Source organism: Salvelinus namaycush, unplaced genomic scaffold, assembly GCF_016432855.1.
Source record: "Salvelinus namaycush isolate Seneca unplaced genomic scaffold, SaNama_1.0 Scaffold1248, whole genome shotgun sequence".
Lineage (NCBI taxonomy): Eukaryota > Metazoa > Chordata > Actinopteri > Salmoniformes > Salmonidae > Salvelinus > Salvelinus namaycush.
Window position 1 is genome coordinate 51,817 of NW_024057951.1, and position 24,163 is coordinate 75,979.

At 48.7% G+C, this 24,163-nt stretch overlaps 1 protein-coding gene across 1 annotated transcript in view; it reads left to right on the forward strand.

Moving 5' to 3' along the window:
- Positions 1 to 22,828, forward strand: part of LOC120036214 (pecanex-like protein 1) — a gene marked incomplete at its 3' end in the record, with an annotated part of 64,064 nt that extends 41,236 nt beyond the window's left edge. Inside the window, exons 7-9 of the mRNA XM_038982695.1 lie at positions 15,061 to 15,254; positions 22,165 to 22,258; positions 22,771 to 22,828. Coding sequence (XP_038838623.1) covers positions 15,061 to 15,254; positions 22,165 to 22,258; positions 22,771 to 22,828 — 346 coding nt within the window. The remainder of the gene's footprint in view (positions 1 to 15,060; positions 15,255 to 22,164; positions 22,259 to 22,770) is intronic.
- Positions 22,829 to 24,163: the final 1,335 nt, after the last annotated feature.

Here is a 24,163-nt window from a genome sequence, read left to right on the forward strand (position 1 = left end):
GGAGGAGGAGGAGGTTGGGTAGAGGAGGTGGAGGTTGGGTAGAGGAGGTGGAGGTAGAGGAGGAGGAGGTTGGGTAGAGGAGGTGGAGGTTGGGTAGAGGAGGAGGAGGTTGGGTAGAGGAGGAGGAGGTTGGGTAGAGGAGGTGGAGGTTGGGTAGAGGAGGTGGAGGAGGAGGAGGTTGGGTAGAGGAGGTGGAGGAGGGGGTAGAGGAGGTGGAGGAGGGGGAGGGGGTAGAGGGGGTGGGGGTGGTAGAGGAGGAGGTGGAGGTAGAGGAGTGGAGGTGGAGGTGGGGGTAGAGGGGTGGAGGTGGGGGTAGAGGGGGTGGGGGTAGAGGAGGTGGGGGTGGGGGTAGAGGAGGTGGGGGTGGTGGTAGAGGAGGTGGGGGTGGGGGTAGAGGAGGTGGAGGTGGGGGTAGAGGAGAAATCAAATCAAATCAAATGTTATTTGTCACATACACACGGTTAGCAGATGTTAATGCGAGTGTAGCGAAATGCTTGTGCTTCTAGTTCCGACAATGCAGTAATAACCAACAAGTAATCTAACCTAACAATTCCACAACTACTACCTTATACACACAAGTGTAAAGGGATAAAGAATATGTACATAAAGATATATGAATGAGTGATGGTACAGAACGGCATAGGCAAGATGCAGTAGATGGTATAGAGTACAGTATATACATATGAGATGAGTAATGTAGGGTATGTAAACATAAAGTGGCATAGTTTAAAGTGGCTAGTGATACATGTATTACATAGAGATGGCAAGATGCAGTAGATGATATAGAGTACAGGGAGGTGGGGGTGGAGGAGGAGGAGGAGGTGGTGGTAGAGGAGGATGTAGAGGAGGACGGCATGCTAATATTTGGGATGATGAGGTAACGATGGGTTTCTTTAAGGATCGGCAGAGTGTTAGAGAAGCAGTTTTGAGACGGTTTAGCATTTTGAACAGGCTCCTTTCCCCTCGTTTACATTTCAGTGGCTAAGTAACATTTAGAAATGTGATCTCGCAGGGGAATAACACAAACTTATTTGACTTTAGTTATGTCCAGGAATGTGCAGCAGCATATGGTTGGAGATTCCCAAGACATTAGATAAATTAGGACACCTCCTTGGTTGGGAGGGTCACTTTCTGATGGAAAATGGGGTGAAATAATAAATGTCTCAAATTTGGAGTGAAATCTACACAGCTTCCAGTGCCAAGATCAGGACACCTGGGGACTATTGTCAAAGGACACAGCGTTTTGTACGGCACAAATAGTCTGCATCTACCGGGGGGGGGGGGGGGGGAGGAGAGGAAGCTGACTTTTTAAAGTATAGATTTTAAAGATGGACGGATGCTATAGCTTCGACATCCCCTCCCCCTGGAGTGCATCCTGAGGACAGTAACCTGCCAGGTCAGGACGCTTTGTCTTATTGAGCCGATCGAGCTGAGGCCTACTGCCATGCATATCTCTGAGAGGGATGGTATGGAAGCCAACAGTAGAGACTTGTAGTGGAGGGCATACGCACTTATTCTTCAGTGGGAATTGCGTATACTCACTTCTTAATCCCCATGATGCGTATCAAGATAGTGTAGTGGAGGGTATCAATTAATACAACTGATAGAACCGATCAGAATGTTTAGCTTAAAATGTTGATCAACTATATTTATTCCCAGTTTAGGCGCAGCAATGTGCACACGGGCGGTAAGCTCGTGAATGTTCCAAACATTGCAATTTTGCGGGGTGAAAAAAACACGGTTTTGAAATGCACACAGGGCACATGGATGCTGTTTCACGGACCGATGGAAATGTCCGTTGTAGAAAGACGGGGAGATCTAAAGATGCAATAACTATCGTAGGTTGCTATTAGAGACCAGGTAACTATCGTAGGTTGCTATTAGAGACCAGGTAACTATCGTAGGTTGCTATTAGAGACCAGGTAACTATCGTAGGTTGCTATTAGAGACCAGGTAACTATCGTAGGTTGCTATTAGAGACCAGGTAACTATCGTAGGTTGCTATTAGAGACCAGGTAACTATCGTAGGTTGCTATTAGAGACCAGGTAACTATCGTAGGTTGCTATTAGAGACCAGGTAACTATCGTAGGTTGCTATTAGAGACCAGGTAACTATCGTAGGTTGCTATTAGAGACCAGGTAACTATCGTAGGTTGCTATTAGAGACCAGGATAATGCCTTTTGGCTGCTAGACAATGAAAGAAAACCAATAGAACAGGAGAACATTTGAGGAATCAAATCAAATTTATTTATAAAGCCCTTCTAACATCAGCTGATGTCTCAAAGTGCTGTACAGAAACCCAGCCTAAAACCCCCAAACAGCAAGCAATGCAGGTGTAGAAGCACGGTGGCTAGGGAAAACTCCCTAGAAAGGCCAAAACCTAGGAAGAAACCTAGAGAGGAACCAGGCTATGAGGGGTGGCCAGTCCTCTTCTGGCTGTGCCGGGTGGAGATTATAACCGAACCAAACAACAGAGCTAGGTGGCTGTACAATAGAAACACTGCTAACCAAACAGGGCTAGGTGTCTGTACTATAGAAACACTGCTAACCAAACAGGGCTAGGTGTCTGTACTATAGAAACACCACTAACCAAACAGGGCTAGGTGTCTGTACTATAGAAACACTGCTAACCAAACAGGACTAGGTGTCTGTACTATAGAAACACCGCTAACCAAACAGGACTAGGTGTCTGTACTATAGAAACACTGCTAACCAAACAGGGCTAGGTGTCTGTACTATAGAAACACCACTAACCAAACAGGGCTAGGTGTCTGTACTATAGAAACACCACTAACCAAACAGGGCTAGGTGTCTGTACTATAGAAACACCACTAACCAAACAGGACTAGGTGTCTGTACTATAGAAACACCGCTAACCAAACAGGACTAGGTGTCTGTACTATAGAAACACTGCTAACCAAACAGGGCTAGGTGGCTGTACTATAGAAACACCACTAACCAAACAGGACTAGGTGTCTGTACTATAGAAACACTGCTAACCAAACAGGGCTAGGTGTCTGTACTATAGAAACACTGCTAACCAAACAGGACTAGGTGTCTGTACTATAGAAACACCACTAACCAAACAGGACTAGGTGTCTGTACTATAGAAACACCACTAACCAAACAGGGCTAGGTGTCTGTACTATAGAAACACCACTAACCAAACAGGGCTAGGTGTCTGTACTATAGAAACACTGCTAACCAAACAGGACTAGGTGTCTGTACTATAGAAACACCACTAACCAAACAGGACTAGGTGTCTGTACTATAGAAACACCACTAACCAAACAGGGCTAGGTGTCTGTACTATAGAAACACCACTAACCAAACAGGACTAGGTGTCTGTACTATAGAAACATCACTAACCAAACAGGGCTAGGTGTCTGTACTATAGAAACACCGCTAACCAAACAGGGCTAGGTGTCTGTACTATAGAAACACCACTAACCAAACAGGGCTAGGTGTCTGTACTATAGAAACAATGCTAACTAAACAGGGCTAGGTGTCTGTACTATAGAAACAATGCTAACTAAACAGGGCTAGGTGTCTGTACTATAGAAACACTGCTAACCAAACAGGGCTAAGTGTCTGTACTATAGAAACACCACTAACCAAACAACAGGGCTAGGTGTCTGTACTATAGATACACCACTAACCAAACAGGGCTAGGTGTCTGTACTATAGAAACACCACTAACCAAACAGGGCTAGGTGTCTGTACTATAGAAACACCACTAACCAAACAAGGCTAGGTGTCTGTACTATAGAAACACCGCTAACCAAACAGGGCTAGGTGTCTGTACTATAGAAACACCACTAACCAAACAGGGCTAGGTGTCTGTACTATAGAAACACCGCTAACCAAACAGGGCTAGGTGTCTGTACTATAGAAACACTGCTAACCAAACAGGGCTAGGTGTCTGTACTATAGAAACATCACTAACCAAACAGGGCTAGGTGTCTGTACTATAGAAACACCACTAACCAAACAGGACTAGGTGTCTGTACTATAGAAACACCACTAACCAAACAGGGCTAGGTGTCTACTATAGAAACACCACTAACCAAACAGGGCTAGGTGTCTACTATAGAAACATCGCTAACCAAACAGGGCTAGGTGTCTGTACTATAGAAACACTACTAACCAAACAGGGCTAGGTGTCTGTACTATAGATACACCACTAACCAAACAGGGCTAGGTGTCTGTACTATAGAAACACCACTAACCAAACAGGGCTAGGTGTCTGTACTATAGAAACACCGCTAACCAAACAGGGCTAGGTGTCTGTACTATAGAAACACCGCTAACCAAACAGGACTAGGTGTCTGTACTATAGAAACACCGCTAACCAAACAGGACTAGGTGCCTGTACTATAGAAACACCACTAACCAAACAGGGCTAGGTGTCTGTACTATAGAAACACCGCTAACCAAACAGGGCTAGGTGTCTGTACTATAGAAACACCACTAACCAAACAGGGCTAGGTGTCTGTACTATAGAAACACCACTAACCAAACAGGGCTAGGTGTCTGTACTATAGAAACACTGCTAACCAAACAGGGCTAGGTGTCTGTACTATAGAAACACCACTAACCAAACAGGACTAGGTGTCTGTACTATAGAAACACTGCTAACCAAACAGGGCTAGGTGTCTGTACTATAGAAACACTGCTAACCAAACAGGGCTAGGTGTCTGTACTATAGAAACATCGCTAACCAAACAGGGCTAGGTGTCTGTACTATAGAAACACTACTAACCAAACAGGGCTAGGTGTCTACTATAGAAACACTGCTAACCAAACAGGGCTAGGTGTCTGTACTATAGAAACACTACTAACCAAACAGGGCTAGGTGTCTGTACTATAGAAACACCACTAACCAAACAGGGCTAGGTGTCTGTACTATAGATACACCACTAACCAAACAGGGCTAGGTGCCTGTACTATATAAACACTGCTAACCAAACAGGGCTAGGTGGCTGTACTATAGAAACACCACTAACCAAACAGGACTAGGTGTCTGTACTATAGAAACACTGCTAACCAAACAGGGCTAGGTGCCTGTACTATAGAAACACCGCTAACCAAACAGGGCTAGGTGTCTGTACTATAGAAACACCACTAACCAAACAGGGCTAGGTGTCTGTACTATAGAAACACCGCTAACCAAACAGGACTAGGTGTCTGTACTATAGAAACACTGCTAACCAAACAGGGCTAGGTGTCTGTACTATAGAAACACTGCTAACCAAACAGGGCTAGGTGTCTGTACTATAGAAACACCACTAACCAAACAGGACTAGGTGTCTGTACTATAGAAACACCACTAACCAAACAGGGCTAGGTGTCTGTACTATAGAAACACCACTAACCAAACAGGGCTAGGTGTCTGTACTATAGAAACACCGCTAACCAAACAGGGCTAGGTGTCTGTACTATAGAAACACTGCTAACCAAACAGGGCTAGGTGTCTGTACTATAGAAACACCACTAACCAAACAGGGCTAGGTGTCTGTACTATAGAAACACTACTAACCAAACAGGGCTAGGTGTCTGTACTATAGAAACACCACTAACCAAACAGGGCTAGGTGTCTGTACTATAGAAACACCACTAACCAAACAACAGGACTAGGTGTCTGTACTATAGAAACACTACTAACCAAACAGGGCTAGGTGTCTGTACTATAGAAACTCTGCTAACCAAACAGGGCTAGGTGTCTGTACTATAGAAACACCACTAACCAAACAGGGCTAGGTGTCTGTACTATAGAAACAATGCTAACTAAACAGGGCTAGGTGTCTGTACTATAGAAACAATGCTAACTAAACAGGGCTAGGTGTCTGTACTATAGAAACACCGCTAACCAAACAGGGCTAGGTGTCTGTACTATAGAAACACCGCTAACCAAACAGGACTAGGTGTCTGTACTATAGAAACACCACTAACCAAACAGGGCTAGGTGTCTGTACTATAGATACACCACTAACCAAACAGGGCTAGGTGTCTGTACTATAGAAACACTGCTAACCAAACAGGGCTAAGTGTCTGTACTATAGAAACACCACTAACCAAACAACAGGGCTAGGTGTCTGTACTATAGATACACCACTAACCAAACAGGGCTAGGTGTCTGTACTATAGAAACACCACTAACCAAACAGGGCTAGGTGTCTGTACTATAGAAACACCACTAACCAAACAGGGCTAGGTGTCTGTACTATAGAAACACCACTAACCAAACAGGGCTAGGTGTCTGTACTATAGAAACACCGCTAACCAAACAGGGCTAGGTGTCTGTACTATAGAAACACTGCTAACCAAACAGGGCTAGGTGTCTGTACTATAGAAACATCACTAACCAAACAGGGCTAGGTGTCTGTACTATAGAAACACCGCTAACCAAACAGGACTAGGTGTCTGTACTATAGAAACACCACTAACCAAACAGGGCTAGGTGTCTACTATAGAAACACCACTAACCAAACAGGGCTAGGTGTCTACTATAGAAACATCGCTAACCAAACAGGGCTAGGTGTCTGTACTATAGAAACACTACTAACCAAACAGGGCTAGGTGTCTGTACTATAGATACACCACTAACCAAACAGGGCTAGGTGTCTGTACTATAGAAACACCGCTAACTAAACAGGGCTAGGTGTCTGTACTATAGAAACACCGCTAACCAAACAGGGCTAGGTGTCTGTACTATAGAAACACCGCTAACCAAACAGGGCTAGGTGTCTGTACTATAGAAACACCGCTAACCAAACAGGACTAGGTGTCTGTACTATAGAAACACCACTAACCAAACAGGGCTAGGTGTCTGTACTATAGAAACACCACTAACCAAACAGGACTAGGTGTCTGTACTATAGAAACACCACTAACCAAACAGGACTAGGTGTCTGTACTATAGAAACACCACTAACCAAACAGGACTAGGTGTCTGTACTATAGAAACACCGCTAACCAAACAACAGGGCTAGGTGTCTGTACTATAGAAACACTGCTAACCAAACAGGGCTAGGTGTCTACTATAGAAACACCACTAACCAAACAGGGCTAGGTGTCTGTACTATAGAAACACTGCTAACCAAACAGGGCTAGGTGTCTACTATAGAAACACCGCTAACCAAACAGGGCTAGGTGTCTGTACTATAGAAACACCGCTAACCAAACAACAGGGCTAGGTGTCTGTACTATAGAAACACCACTAACCAAACAGGGCTAGGTGTCTGTACTATAGATACACCACTAACCAAACAGGGCTAGGTGTCTGTACTATAGAAACACCGCTAACCAAACAGGGCTAGGTGTCTGTACTATAGAAACACCGCTAACCAAACAGGGCTAGGTGTCTGTACTATAGAAACACCACTAACCAAACAGGGCTAGGTGTCTGTACTATAGAAACACCACTAACCAAACAGGGCTAGGTGTCTGTACTATAGAAACACTGCTAACCAAACAGGACTAGGTGTCTGTACTATAGAAACACCACTAACCAAACAGGGCTAGGTGTCTGTACTATAGAAACACCACTAACCAAACAGGGCTAGGTGTCTACTATAGAAACACCGCTAACCAAACAGGGCTAGGTGTCTGTACTATAGAAACACCACTAACCAAACAGGGCTAGGTGGCTGTACTATAGAAACACCACTAACCAAACAGGGCTAGGTGTCTGTACTATAGAAACACTGCTAACCAAACAGGGCTAGGTGTCTGTACTATAGAAACACCACTAACCAAACAGGGCTAGGTGTCTGTACTATAGAAACACCACTAACCAAACAGGGCTAGGTGTCTGTACTATAGAAACACCACTAACCAAACAGGGCTAGGTGTCTGTACTATAGAAACACCGCTAACCAAACAACAGGGCTAGGTGTCTGTACACTTGAATTAAAGGGTAACTACACTACAAAATCTAAATTTCTTCATGTTTTTCCCAGACCTCAACAGTTGTGTCCTGTTGTGGTTTAAGCAGTGACATAACATAACAACTATCTGAAACCTTGTGAATTTGTGACTCCGTTGACAGCCTCATTTATTGGTTTCAATAGTAGACCTACTATTAGCCTACTTCCACAGTACAGCTTGGGTTAGCCTGACTGTCAAAATACCAATATAGGATTGATTATTTTAGGTCATTCAGAGTTCATGTCACCGTTTCTCAGAACTTTTCATTCAGGTCACCTTTCCGTTGCCGGGGCGATCCGTTTGTTGTAGTTTGCTAAATTAGAGTTTACCCACGTCTCCAGGCACCACTACACCACTGGGGACGTTTACCCACGTCTCCAGGCACCACTACACCACTGGGGACGTTTACCCACGTCTCCAGGCACCACTACACCACTGGGGACGTTTACCCACGTCTCCAGGCACCACTACACCACTGGGGACGTTTACCCACGTCTCCAGGCACCACTACACCACTGGGGACGTTTACCCACGTCTCCAGGCACCACTACACCACTGGGGACGTTTACCCACGTCTCCAGGCACCACTACACCACTGGGGACGTTTACCCACGTCTCCAGGCACCACTACACCACTGGGGACGTTTACCCACGTCTCCAGGCACCACTACACCACTGGGGACGTTTACCCACGTCTCCAGGCACCACTACACCACTGGGGACGTTTACCCACGTCTCCAGGCACCACTACACCACTGGGGACGTTTACCCACGTCTCCAGGCACCACTACACCACTGGGGACGTTTACCCACGTCTCCAGGCACCACTACACCACTGGGGACGTTTACCCACGTCTCCAAGCACCACTACACCACTGTGTTTAGACCAGGGCCCTATTCCCTATATAGTGCACTACTTTAGACCAGAGCTCTATTCCCTATACAGTGCACTACTTTAGACCAGAGCCCTATTCCCTATATAGTGCACTACTTTAGACCAGAGCCCTATTCCCTATATAGTGCACTACTTTTGACCAAGGCCCTATTCCCTATATAGTGCACTACTTTAGACCAGAGCCCTATTCCCTATATAGTGCACTACTTTAGACCAGAGCCCTATTCCCTATATAGTGCACTACTTTTGACCAGAGCCCTATTCCCTATATAGTGCACTACTTTAGACCAGAGCCCTATTCCCTATATAGTACACTACTTTAGACCAGAGCCCTATTCCCTATATAGTGCACTACTTTAGACCAGAGCCCTATTCCCTATATAGTGCACTACTTTAGACCAGAGCCCTATTCCCTATATAGTGCACTACTTTAGACCAGAGCCCTATTCCCTATATAGTGCACTACTTTAGACCAGAGCCCTATTCCCTATATAGTGCACTACTTTAGACCAGGGCCCTATTCCCTATATAGTACACTACTTTAGACCAGAGCCCTATTCCCTATATAGTGCACTACTTTAGACCAGGGCCCTATTCCCTATATAGTACACTACTTTAGACCAGGGCCCTATTCCCTATATAGTGCACTACTTTAGACCAGGGCTCCATATAGATTATAGGCAATAAGATGCCATTTGGGACGCATCCTTGGCCGACCAGCCTCCTGCTCCGCCCTCCTGTACCAGCCTCCTGCTTCCCCCTCCTGTACCAGCCTCCTGCTTATCCCTCCTGCTCCTCCTCCCTGTACCAGCCTTCTATTGGTGTACCAGCCTCCTGCTTCTCCCTCCTGCTCCTCCTCCCTGTACCAGCCTTCTATTGGTGTACCAGCCTCCTGCTTCTCCCTCCTGCTCCTCCTCCCTGTACCAGCCTTCTATTGGTGTACCAGCCTCCTGCTTCCCCCTCCTGCTCCTCCTCCCTGTACCAGCCTTCTATTGGTGTACCAGCCTCCTGCTTCCCCCTCCTGCTCCTCCTCCCTGTACCAGCCTTCTATTGGTGTACCAGCCTCCTGCTTCTCCCTCCTGCTCCTCCTCCCTGTACCAGCCTTCTATTGGTGTACCAGCCTCCTGCTTCCCCCTCCTGCTCCTCCTCCCTGTACCAGCCTTCTATTGGTGTACCAGCCTCCTGCTTCCCCCTCCTGCTCCTCCTCCCTGTACCAGCCTTCTATTGGTGTACCAGCCTCCTGCTTCTCCCTCCTGCTCCACCTCCCTGTACCAGTCTTCTATTGGTGGACCAGCCTCCTGCTTCTCCCTCCTGCTCCTCCTCCCTGTACCAGCCTTCTATTGGTGGACCAGCCTCCTGCTTCTCCCTCCTGCTCCTCCTCCCTGTACCAGCCTTCTATTGGTGGACCAGCCTCCTGCTTCTCCCTCCTGCTCCTCCTCCCTGTACCAGCCTTCTATTGGTGGACCAGCCTCCTGGTGGTGGACCGGCCTTCTAGCCTTCTGGTGGTGGACCAGCCTTCTAGTGGTGGACCAACCTTCTAGTGGTGGACCGGCCTTCTAGCCTTCTGGTGGTGGACCGGCCTTCTAGTGGTGGACCAGCCTTCTAGCCTTCTGGTGGTGGACCAGCCTTCCAGCCTTCTAGTGGTGGACCGGCCTTCTAGCCTTCTGGTGGTGGACCGGCCTTCTGGTGGTGGACCGGCCTTCTAGTGGTGGACCGGCCTTCTAGCCTTCTGGTGGTGGACCGGCCTTCTAGTGGTGGACCGGCCTTCTAGCCTTCTAGTGGTGGACCGGCCTTCTAGCCTTCTGGTGGTGGACCGGCCTTCTAGTGGTGGACCGGCCTTCTAGTGGTGGACCGGCCTTCTAGCCTTCTGGTGGTGGACCGGCCTTCTAGCCTTCTAGTGGTGGACCGGCCTTCTAGCCTTCTGGTGGTGGCCCGGCCTTCTAGTGGTGGACCGGCCTTCTAGCCTTCTGGTGGTGGACCGGCCTTCTAGTGGTGGACCGGCCTTCTAGCCTTCTGGTGGTGGACCGGCCTTCTAGTGGTGGACCGGCCTTCTAGTGGTGGACCGGCCTTCTAGCCTTCTAGTGGTGGACCAGCCTTCTAGTGGTGGACCAGCCTTCTGGTGGTGGACCGGCCTTCTGGTGGTGGACCGGCTTTCTAGTGGTGGACCGGCCTTCTAGCCTTCTGGTGGTGGACCGGCCTTCTAGTGGTGGACCGGCCTTCTAGTGGTGGACCGGCCTTCTAGCCTTCTAGTGGTGGACCAGCCTTCTAGCCTTCTGGTGGTGGACCGGCCTTCTAGTGGTGGACCGGCCTTCTAGTGGTGGACCGGCCTTCTAGTGGTGGACCGGCCTTCTAGCCTTCTGGTGGTGGACCAGCCTTCTAGCCTTCTGGTGGTGGACCGGCCTTCTAGTGGTGGACCGGCCTTCTAGTGGTGGACCGGCCTTCTAGTGGTGGACCGGCCTTCTAGCCTTCTGGTGGTGGACCAGCCTTCTAGCCTTCTGGTGGTGGACCGGCCTTCTAGTGGTGGACCGGCCTTCTAGTGGTGGACCGGCCTTCTAGTGGTGGACCGGCCTTCTGGTGGTGGACCAGCCTTCTAGTGGTGGACCGGCCTTCTAGCCTTCTGGTGGTGGACCGGCCTTCTAGTGGTGGACCGGCCTTCTGGTGGTGGACCGGCCTTCTGGTGGTGGACCGGCCTTCTGGTGGTGGACCGGCCTTCTGGTGGTGGACCGGCCTTCTAGTGGTGGACCGGCCTTCTAGTGGTGGACCAGCCTTCTAGCATTCTAGTGGTAGACCAGCCTTCTAGCCTTCTAGTGGTGGGACCAGCCTTCTAGCCTTCTGGTGGTGGACCAGCGGACCAGCCTTCTGGTGGTGGACCAGCGGACCAGCCTTCTGGTGGTGGACCAGCCTTCTGGTGGTGGACCAGCCTTCTGGTGGTGGACCAGCCTTCTGGTGGTGGACCAGCCTTCTAGTGGTGGACCGGCCTTCTAGCCTTCTGGTGGTGGACCAGCCTTCTGGTGGTGGACCAGCCTTCTGGTGGTGGACCGGCCTTCTGGTGGTGGACCGGCCTTCTAGTGGTGGACCGGCCTTCTAGTGGTGGACCGGCCTTCTAGCCTTCTAGTGGTGGACCAGCCTTCTAGTGGTGGACCGGCCTTCTGGTGGTGGACCAGCCTTCTAGCCTTCTGGTGGTGGACCGGCCTTCTGGTGGTGGACCAGCCTTCTAGCCTTCTAGTGGTAGACCAGCCTTCTAGTGGTGGACCAGCCTTCTAGCCTTCTAGTGGTGGACCGGCCTTCTAGTGGTGGACCGGCCTTCTAGCCTTCTGGTGGTGGACCAGCCTTCTAGCCTTCTGGTGGTGGACCGGCCTTCTAGCCTTCTGGTGGTGGACCGGCCTTCTAGTGGTGGACCAGCCTTCTAGTGGTGGACCGGCCTTCTAGTGGTGGACCGGCCTTCTAGTGGTGGACCGGCCTTCTAGTGGTGGACCGGCCTTCTAGTGGTGGACCGGCCTTCTAGTGGTGGACCGGCCTTCTAGTGGTGGACCGGCCTTCTAGTGGTGGACCAGCCTTCTAGTGGTGGACCAGCCTTCTAGTGGTGGACCGGCCTTCTAGTGGTGGACCAGCCTTCTAGTGGTGGACCGGCCTTCTAGCCTTCTAGTGGTGGACCGGCCTTCTAGTGGTGGACCGGCCTTCTAGTGGTGGACCGGCCTTCTAGTGGTGGACCGGCCTTCTAGTGGTGGACCGGCCTTCTAGTGGTGGACCGGCCTTCTAGCCTTCTGGTGGTGGACCGGCCTTCTGGTGGTGGACCGGCCTTCTAGTGGTGGACCGGCCTTCTAGTGGTGGACCGGCCTTCTAGTGGTGGACCGGCCTTCTAGTGGTGGACCGGCCTTCTAGTGGTGGACCGGCCTTCTAGTGGTGGACCAGCCTTCTAGTGGTGGACCGGCCTTCTAGCCTTCTGGTGGTGGACCGGCCTTCTAGTGGTGGACCGGCCTTCTGGTGGTGGACCGGCCTTCTAGTGGTGGACCGGCCTTCTAGTGGTGGACCGGCCTTCTAGTGGTGGACCGGCCTTCTAGTGGTGGACCGGCCTTCTAGTGGTGGACCGGCCTTCTAGTGGTGGACCGGCCTTCTAGTGGTGGACCAGCCTTCTAGCATTCTAGTGGTAGACCAGCCTTCTAGCCTTCTAGTGGTGGGACCAGCCTTCTAGCCTTCTAGGGGTGGACCAGCCTTCTGGTGGTGGACCAGCGGACCAGCCTTCTGGTGGTGGACCAGCCTTCTGGTGGTGGACCAGCCTTCTGGTGGTGGACCAGCCTTCTAGCCTTGTAGTGGTGGACCAGCCTTGTAGTGGTGGACCAGCCTTGTAGTGGTGGACCAGCCTTGTAGTGGTGGACCAGCCTTGTAGTGGTGGACCAGCCTTGTAGTGGTGGACCAGCCTTGTAGTGGTGGACCAGCCTTGTAGTGGTGGACCAGCCTTCTAGCCATCTAGTGGTGGACCAGCCTTCTAGTGGTGGACCAGCCTTTTAGCCTTCTAGTGGTGGACCAGGCTTCTAGGGGTGGACCAGTTTTCTAGTGGTGGACCAGCCTTCTAGTGGTGGACCAGCCTTCTAGTGGTGGACCAGCCTTCTAGTGGTGGACCAGCCTTCTGGTGGTGGACCAGTCTTCTAGCCTTCTGGTGGTGGACCAGCCTTCTGGTGGTGGACTAGCCTTCTATTCTTCTAGTGATGGACCAGCCTTCTAGTGGTGGACCAGCCTTCTAGCATTCTAGTGGTGGACCAGCCTTCTAGCCTTCTAGGGGTGGACCAGCCTTCTGGTGGTGGACCAGCGGACCAGCCTTCTGGTGGTGGACCAGCCTTCTGGTGGTGGACCAGCCTTCTGGTGGTGGACCAGCCTTCTGGTGGTGGACCAGCCTTCTAGTGGTGGACCAGCCTTCTAGTGGTGGACCAGCCTTCTAGTGGTGGACCAGCCTTCTAGTGGTGGACCAGCCTTCTGGTGGTGGACCAGCCTTCTAGCCTTCTGGTGGTGGACCAGCCTTCTAGCCTTCTAGTGGTGGAACCAGCCTTCTAGCCTTCTAGTGGTGGACCAGCCTTCCAGCCTTCTGGTGGTGGACCAGCCTTCCAGCCTTCTGGTGGTGGACCAGCCTTCTAGCCTTCTAGTGGTGGACCAGCCTTCTAGCCTTCTAGTGGTGGACCAGCCTTCTAGTGGTGGACCAGCCTTCTGGTGGTGGACCAGCCTTCTGGTGGTGGACCAGCCTTCTAGCCTTCTGGTGGTGGACCAGCCTTCTAGCCTTCTGGTGGTGGACCAGCCTTCCAGCCTTCTAGTGGTGGACCAGCCTTCTAGCCTTCTGGTGGTGGACCAACCTTCTGGTGGTGGACCAGCCTTCTAGACTTCTAGCCTTCTAGGGGTGGACCAGCCTTCTAGACTTCTAGCCTTCTAGGGGTGGACCAGCCTTCTAGTGGTGGACCAGCCTTCTGGTGGTGAACCAGCCTTGTAGCCTTCTGGTGGTGGACCATGCTTCTAGTGGTGTACCAGCCGTCTAGTGGTGGACCAGTCTTATAGCCTTCTATTGGTGGACCAGCCTTCTATTGGTGGACCAGCCTTCTAGTGGTGTACCAGCCTTCTAGCCTTCTAGGGGTGGATCGGCCTTCTAGGGGTGGACCTGCCTTCTAGGGGTGTACCGGCCTTCTAGGGGTGTACCGGCCTTCTAGGGGTGCACCGGCCTTCTAGGGGTGCACCGGCCTTCTAGGGGTGCACCGGCCTTCTAGGGGTGGACCGGCCTTCTAGGGGTGTACCGGCCTTCTAGGGGTGTACCGGCCTTCTAGGGGTGCACCGGCCTTCTAGGGGTGCACCGGCCTTCTAGGGGTGCACCGGCCTTCTAGGGGTGGACCTGCCTTCTAGGGGTGTACCGGCCTTCTAGGGGTGCACCGGCCTTCTAGGGGTGAACCCAATCACCTACTGTATCTCTGACTGAGTACACGTCCTCCCCCTTTCCTGTGTACTTTCTTAGTCTTATTTTATAAATGTCCTATTGGGTTCCCTGCTCTTATTCTCACAACATATTTCCCGTTATATAGTTTATCTGATCTTTAAAACATGTTATATCTAACTAGTGTTTATCTCCTTCCTCCACGTCTCATGTGTCTTGTTACCGTGCTTCACCTCCCATACTGTCTAATGTATCTCCTCTTTCTCCCTGTCCTCGTTCCCATGTCCCCCTCTCCTCCTGTCCCTGTCACTCTTCTCCACCGTTCAGTCTTCAGGAGGCTCTCAGCCAGGCCTCTCAGCCTTCTACTTCCCAGGTGAAAGGTCAGCCGTCCAGAACCCCGTCCCAGGTGACCGTGCTGAGCGCTAGCGCCTCCCTGCTGGCCAGGAATGGAAGTGCACACCTGGAGGGCTCTCAGGACAAGGCCTCTACCGTAGGCACTACCAGCCTGCAGGATGACTTCGGTAGGGAAGTGTAATATAATGTACTACAGTACCCATAATACTCTACCAGCCTGCAGCATGACATCAGTAGGGAAGTGTAATATAATGTACTACAGTACCCATAATGCACTACCAGCCTGCAGGATGACTTCTGTAGGGAAGTGTAATATAATGTACTACAGTACCCATAATGCTCTACCAGCCTGCAGGATGACATCAGTAGGGAAGTGTAATATAATGTACTACAGTACCCATAATGCTGTACCAGCCTGCAACATGACATCAGTAGGGAAGTGTAATATAATGTACTACAGTACCCATAATGCTCTACCAGCCTGCAACATGACATCAGTAGGAAAGTGTAATATAATGTACTACAGTACCCATAATGCACTACCAGCCTGCAGCATGACATCAGTAGGGAAGTGTAATATAATGCTGTACCAGCCTGCAACATGACATCAGTAGGGAAGTGTAATATAATGTACTACAGTACCCATAATGCTCTACCAGCCTGCAACATGACATCGGTAGGGGGGAGATGAAGGGAGATCAGTGCTGATCTGGGATTAGTTTATTAGCCTTTTTAGATCATACTGAATATGACAGGGAGGAACTGATCCTACTCTGACGGCCTTTGTGACGACGGTCCAGTCAGAGACGGGCTTTGTGACGATGGTCCAGTCAGGGACGGCCTTTGTGACGACGGTCCAGTCAGGGACGGCCTTTGTGACGACGGTCCAGTCAGGGACGGCCTTTGTGACGACGGTCCAGTCAGGGACGGGCTTTGTGACGACGGTACAGTCAGGGACGGGCTTTGTGACGACGGTACAGTCAGGGACGGGCTTTGTGACGACGGTACAGTCAGGGACGGGCTTTGTGACGACGGTCCAGTCAGGGACGGCCTTTGTGACGACGGTCCAGTCAGGGACGGCCTTTGTGACGACGGTCCAGTCAGGGACGGCCTTTGTGACGACGGTCCAGTCAGGGACGGCCTTTGTGACGACGGTCCAGTCAGGGACGGGCTTTGTGACGACGGTCCAGTCAGGGACGGGCTTTGTGACGACGGTCCAGTCAGGGACGGCCTTTGTGAAGACTGAACATGTTCATGGCAAGATATTTACCTGCTGGAGCGCGTGCTACGAGTGGGTGTTGCTATGTTGACCAGTGAGCTGAGGTAAGGCGGGGCTTTACCTAGCAAAGACTTATAGCTGACCTGGAGCCAGTGGGTTTGGAGACGAATATGAAGCGAGGGGCAGCCAACGAGAGCATACAGGTCGCAGTGGTGGGTAGTATATGGGGCTTTGTTGACAAAACGGATGGCACTGTGATAGACTGCATCCAATTTGCTGAGTAGAGTGTTGGAGGATATTTTGTAAATGAGATCGCAGAAGTCAAGGATCGGTAGGATAGTCAGTTTTACGAGGGTATTTTTGGCAGCATGAGTGAAGGAGGCTTTGTTGCGAAATAGGAAGCCGATTCTGGATTTAATTTTGGATTGGAGATGCTTAATGTGAGTCTGGAAGGAGAGTTTACAGTCTAACCAGACACCTAGGTATTTGTAGTTGTCCATATATTCTAAGTCAGAACCGTCCAGAGTAGTGATGCTAGTCAGGCGGGTGGATGCGGGCAGCGATCGGTTGAAGAGCATGCATTTAGTTTTACTAGTGTTTAAGAGCAGTTGTAGGCCTTGGAAGGAGTGTTGTATGGCATTGAAGCTCATTTGGAGGTTAGTTAACACAGTATCCAAAGAAGGGCCAGAAGTATACAGAATGGTGTCGTCTGCGTAGAGATGAATCAAAGAATCACCAGCAGCAAGAGCAACATCATTGATATATACAGAGAAAAGAGTCTGCCCGAGAATTGAACCCTGTGGCACCCCCATAGAGACTGCCAGAAGTCCGGACAACAGGCCCTCCGATTTGACACACTGAACTCTGTCTGAGAAGTAGTTGGTGAACCAGGCGAGGCAGTCATTTGAGAAACCAAGGCTGTTGAGTCTGCCGATAAGAATGCGGTGATTGACAGAGTCGAAAGCCTTGGCCAGGTCGATGAATACGGCTGCACAGTACCGTCTCTTATCGATGGCAGTTATGATGTCGTTTAGGACCTTGAGAGTGGCTGAGGTGCACCCATGACCAGCTCTGAAACCAGATTGCATAGCGGAGAAGGTACGGTGGGCATGTGCATGGCAAGAGAGAATCCCAAACATCGCCCCTCTAGTAATTGAATAGGATCTCTATATCATAGACCGGGGATGGGACCCCCACCCCTATGTACTGTTGAGCGTTTGAATAGTAGAATACACAAGGTGCAATTTTGGAGTTTGGTTGTGCGTCAGCAGTTAAAAAAATTAAATCCCACATTTCATTGTCTCATCGCTGCAACTCCCGTACGGAGGTCGAGAGGTCGAGCGCTTGGTGGGTTGTGTTTCGGAGGACCCGAAACACAACCCAACCAAGCCGCACTGCTTCTTGACACAATGCCCACTTAACCCAGAAGCCAGCCGCACCAATGTGTCGGAGAAAACACCGTAACCCCTGGCGACCGTGTGAGCGATCACTACGCCCGGGCCCGCCACAGGAGTCGAACCCAGGATCTTTAGTGGTACAGCTAGCACTGCGATGCCGCGTCTTAGACCACTGTGACAGAGTCTTAGACCACTGTGACAGAGTCTTAGACCACTGTGACAGAGTCTTAGACCACTGTGACAGAGTCTTAGACCACTGAGCCACTCGGGAGGCCTACGTCAGCAGTTTCTTCACTTGTTATGATTAAGTTAGTTTAGCGGCCAGCTATCTAAACTCGTAGTAATCATGGTCGAATTACAGACCGGTGGACCCCAATTGATTTTGTTAGTCACTCAGTCAAATATTATTATTCAAATTGCTAAATCGTCTCTCCTCCCCATTGGATTGTTGTTGTAGAATTGCAGCAAACTTGCCACTAAAATGTTTTGCTCGCATTGTGGCGGGGGCCCCCCCTACCCCACCAACAAAATGTTGCTTAGGGCCTCCAAAAGGCTCGGACCGGCTCTGCCTATGGATGTGGGTACACAAACCCCCGAGACACTGTGCCCCCCCCCCCCCCCCCCCCCCCCCCCCCCCCCAACGCCAATCAAAGTTGTCCATCCCTGTCATAAACCCTCACAGTTCCAGAATGGGGTGAAAATGGCAGCCATATTGGTCAGGGAAGAATCCAAACCAGTCTAATTGGAGTTAATGGCAGTAGAGGTAGAATCCTGATTTTTTTTTTGCGCTGAACAAAAAATATAAACACAACATGTCAATTGTTGGTCCCAATGTTTAAAAGATCCAAATTTTTTTCCATACGCACAAAAAGCTTATTTCTCTCAAATGTTTTGTGCACAAATGTGTTTACATCCCTGTTAGTGAGCATTTCTCCGTTGCCAAGATTAATCCATCCACCTGACAGGTGTGGCATATCAAGTAGCTGATTAAACAGCATGATCATTACACAGGTGCACCTTGTGCCGGGGAGAATAAAAAGCCACTCTAAAATGTTCAGTTTTGTCACACAACACAATGCCACAGATGTACGTTTTTTTTAGGGAGCATGCAAATGGCACGCTGACAGCAGGAATGTTCCCCAGAGCTGTTGCCAGAGAATTTTATGTTAATTTCTCTACCATAAGCCGCCTCCAACGTCATTTTAGAGAATTTGGCAGTATATCCAACCGGCATCACAACTGCAAACCTACGTGTAACGACGCCAGCCCAGGACCTCCACAACCGTCTCAGGGAAGCTCATCTGCATGCTCGTCGTCTTCACTAATGTATTGACCTGACTGCAGTTCGGCATCGTAACCGACTTCGGTGGGCAAATGCTCACCTTCGATGACCACTGGAACGCTGGAGAAGTGTCCTCTTCACGGATTAATTACGGTTTCAACTGTACCTGGCAGATGGCAGACAGCGTGTATGGTATCTTGTGGGCGAGCAGTTTGCTGATGTCAACGATGTGAACAGAGTGCCCCATGGTGGCGGTGGGGTTATGGTATGGGCAGGCATAAGTTACGGACAACAAACACAATTCTATTTTATTGATGGCAATTTGTATTCACAGAAATTATGTGATGAGATCCTTGAGGCCCATTGTCGTGCCATTTATCCGCCGCCATCACCTCATGTTTCAGCATGATAATGCACAGCCCCATGTCGCAAGGATGTGTACACAATTCCTGGAAGCTGAAAATGTCCCAGTTCCGTGGCCAGCATACTTACCAAACATGTCACCCATTGAGCATGTTCGGGATGCTCTGGATTGACGTGTACAACAGCGTGTTCCAGTTCCCGCCAATATCCAGCAACTTCACACACAGCCATTGAAGAGGAGTGGGACAACATTCCACAGGCCACAATCAACAGCCTGATCAACTCTATGTGAAGGAGATGTGTCGCGCTGCATGAGGCAAATGGTGGTCACAGCAGATACTGACTGGTTTTCTGATCCACGCCCCTACCTTTTAAAGGTATCTGTGATCAACAGATACATATCTATATTCCCAGTCATGTGAAATCCATAGAATAGGGCCTAAGGAATTTATTTAAATTGACTGATTTCCTTATTTGAACCAATAACTCATGTAACTATTTTTGTTCAGTGTACTTATGCAGGAAAACGAAAGTAAACCATGTGATGTATCAGAAATTGTGGATTGTCAACCTAATATTTCATATTTTTTTGTTTTTCTACCAGTTTTCTATATAAATAGCCTCTAAAATATATGTAAACAGACTAGTTTTTGTTGTCTCGGAAAGCTGTGAGTCCTATCATATGATACAGTATCAGTACCTGTTGCATTTACAGCTGGTCTGTCCTGTCATCAACTGATGTCAACCAGTGGATTGATGTGGCTGGACTGTGTTGTTTCAATGGAATGTTGGCATATTGGCAGTTAATGGAAAATATGTATAGAATCATTCCTATAAAACCGACAGGCTAGCTAACACACATACAGTGCAGATGATAAAGTCTTCAAATTCATTATTTTACATAATATCTTATCACAAAACTGACTGACCACGGTTGTCCAACTCCCTGACCAAAATGGCTGACCCTTTATCCCGCCGTAAGAAGGTTCATGTCCATTCTAGTATTCTAATTCTATGATCACAACACACTGTCTGTAGTCAATATTTTGTTGTTGTACCTTTTTTTGAATTGGTACTGGATGTAGAACAGTTTTGTAAAACCTCAACTAGCCACGTTGGCTTGGTGGATATGAGATGAGGCAACCACTGACTGGACATTTAATTTGAAGTCGCCAAAGATTGTGATCGACTTTTTGTCCGTTGATTGGTGGACTGATGTCATCGGCCAATGAGATCAGAGTGTGTGGGACTAACTACAGGTGGTCATGGACTGTATCCCAAATCGCACCCTATTCCTTACATATGGTACTACCTGGTTAAAAGTAGTGCACTATGTAGGGCAGTGGTCACCAACCAGTCGATGGCGACCGACAGTTCGATCTCCAAGGCATTCCTAGTTGATCACAAAAAAATCAACGATAAGGCCTTCCATTCCTATTTATTTCATTTGTTTTCGTTTGAATCGTCTCGCGCTGTTGGTGGTAGGGGCACTTGTTTCAGCTGCCCTGCATGCTGGTTAGGAGAAGTGTTCCCATTTGGTTATAATTTAATGTGTTTGAAGATACAAATCAAGTGCACCTAAAGGCAAATCGGATTAGAGTCTGCAGCTTCCTCGAGCGCACAGCAAAATGTATATTGTGAGATTTCCACTCTTTTTAAAACCACGACTAAAGAGAGACTGTCAACAAATACAGCAAAGAGCCACTGTTTTTATGTGTGAAGCCTTGTTCACGCCAGTTGCGTCAAAGTGTTTGCCTTCCGGAAGAAGTCCATTTTAATTTCATTGTGAGACAATCTGCAACACTATGCCTCATTTGCCCGGACTAGGTTGCTGCATAGCTGCGGGAAATAGGGATGCTGATGATGCTCCAGCAACCCCCTTATAAATCAGAATACAATTTTATTTTTTTTTTTTTTTATCCCATTTTCTCCCCAATTTTCGTGGTATCCAATCGCTAGTAATTACTATCTTGTCTCATCGCTACAACTCCCGTACGGGCTCGGGAGAGACGAAGGTCGAAAGCCATGCGTCCTCCGAAGCACAACCCAACCAAGCCGCACTGCTTCTTAACACAGCGCGCCTCCAACCCGGAAGCCAGCCGCACCAATGTGTCGGAGGAAACACCGTGTACCTGGCCCCCTTGGTTAGCGCGCACTGCGCCCGGCCCGCCACAGGAGTCGCTGGAGCGCGATGAGACAAGGATATCCCTACCGGCCAAACCCTCCCTAACCCGGACGACGCTATGCCAATTGTGCGTCGCCCCACGGACCTCCCGGTCGCGGCCGGCTGCGACAGAGCCTGGGCGCGAACCCAGAGACTCTGGTGGCGCAGTTAGCACTGCGATGCAGTGCCCTAGACCACTGCGCCACCCGGGAGGCCAATCAGAATACATTTTAACAAATTAATAAAATAAATACTTTATTAATTATTATGTTTGTTTGTTTTTGTTTTGTTTTTTTTTTACAAAATTTGTGCACTGGATGTTTTTATGGATTTTTTTTCTCCAATTTGTTTTCAATTTGTGCTTCCAATGCGTTACCACAGTTACCATAGTTACCTCAGTTACCACAGTTACCATAGTAAACCACAGAATAATAATAATGTGTAGTGTGGTTCTTTTTGATTGGGCCGCATGGATTGTGAAGACTTAATTTAAAATAGACCGTACAGCAATAACCTAATGACCACGTGGCGTACGTGTTTTATTCAGCAATGTCATCTTTAAGTACAGTACATTTTACTATTTACTACACTTCTCCTACACCTTAAGTTGGTTTTTGTAATCAGAGTAACAGGCTGTGTGTTGTGATTCCAGGGAAGAACACTTCCTCCTTGTACGAGGCGGAGGGATGTGACATGTCCCTGGTTAACTTCGAACCTGCGACACGACGCGCCTCCAATAACATATGGTTAGTTCATCAACCACAACAGGGAATTGTCTGCGTCTGAAAATGGCTCCCTATTCCCTATTATAGTACACTACTTTAGACCCCAAATGGCACCATATTCTCTAAATATAGTGCACTACTTTTGACCAGAGCCCTATGAGCCCTATGGCACCCTATTCCCTATATAGTACACTACTTTTGGCCAGAGCCCTATGGCACCCTATTCCCTATATAGTACACTACTTTTGGCCAGAGCCCTATGGCACCCTATTCCCTATATAGTGCACTACTTTAGGCCAGAGCCCTATGGCACCCTATTCCCTATAGAGTACACTACTTTAGACCAGAGCCCTATGGCACCCTATTCCCTATATAGTGCACTACTTTAGACCCCAAATGGCACCCTATTCCCTATATAGTACACTACTTTAGACCCCAAATGGCACCCTATTCCCTAATAGTACACTACTTTAGACCAGAGCCCTGGTCAACTACCATTTTGAAGTCACCTTGTCCTTGTTTCACCTCAACAGGGACACAGACTCCCACCTCTCCAGATCTACCTCAGTTCGCTTCTACCCTCATGACCTGGTGAGTGATCCTTGTGTGTGTGTGTGTGTGTGTAGTCTGTTTTGACTCTACGTCAGAGTTATTTTGTTTTTTACCATCCCCATTAACTGTCTCTTCTGTGGAGAGATCATTTTCTAAACTTAAACTCATGAAGAACAATGGAAGCATTAGGCTCTCCGTTTGATATGAACCTTTGATTTCCTGAGTCATCTCCACTCATTACGCCATCGTCATACTTTCAATCTGTTTGTTTTCTTCTTCAAGACCAGAGGCACTTTTTCAGTCCCATTCCTGAAGCCCAAGAACCACACACTTATCGTCCTGGTACATATGGACATTAAAAAGATGTATCAATAATTTTTTGGAGGGTTACTGTATCAACTACAGTACCAGTCAAAGGTTTGGACACACCTACTCATTCAAGGGTTTTTCTTAATTGTTTTACTATTTTCAACATTGTAGAATAATAGTGAAGACATCACAACTATGATATAACACACATGGAATCATGTAGTAACCAAAAAAGTGTTAAACAATATATAATGATTTGTATATTTTAGATTCTTTAAAGAAGCCCCCCTTTGCCTTGATGACAGCTTTGTACACTCTTGGCATTCTCTTAACCAGCTTCATGAGGTAGTCACCTGGAATGCATTTCCATTTACAGGTGTGCCTTGTTAAAAGTTCATTTGTGGATTTTTTTGTCCTTAATGCATTTGAGTCAATCAGTTGTGTTGTGACAAGGTAGGGGTGGTATACAGAAGACTACCAAATATGGCTGAAGACCAATTCCATATTATGACAAGAACAGCTCAAATAAGCAAACAGAAACGACAGTCCATCATTACTTTAAGACATGAAGGCCAGTCAATACGGAAAAATTCAAGAACTTTGAAAGTTTCTTCAAGTGCAGTCGTAAAAACCATCAAGTGCTATGATGAAACTGGCTCTCATGACGATCGTTACAGGAAAGGAAGACCCAGAGTTACCTCTGCTGCAGAGGATCAGTTCATCAGAGTTATCAGCCTCAGAAATTGCAGCCCAAATAAATCCTTCGCAGAGTTCAAGTAACAGACACATCTCAACATCAACTGTTCAGAGGAGACTGTGTGAATCAGGCCTTCATGGCCGAATTGCTGCAAAGAAACCACTACTAAAGGACACCAATAAGAAGAAGAGACTTGCTTGGGCCAAGAAACATGAGCAATGGACATTTGACCAGTAGAAATCTTTCCTTTGGTCTGATGAGTCCAAATTTGAGATTTTTAATTCCAACCGTTGTGTCTTTGTGAGACACAGAGTAGGTGAACGGATGATCTTCGCATGTGTGGTTCCCACCGTGAAGCATGGAGGAGG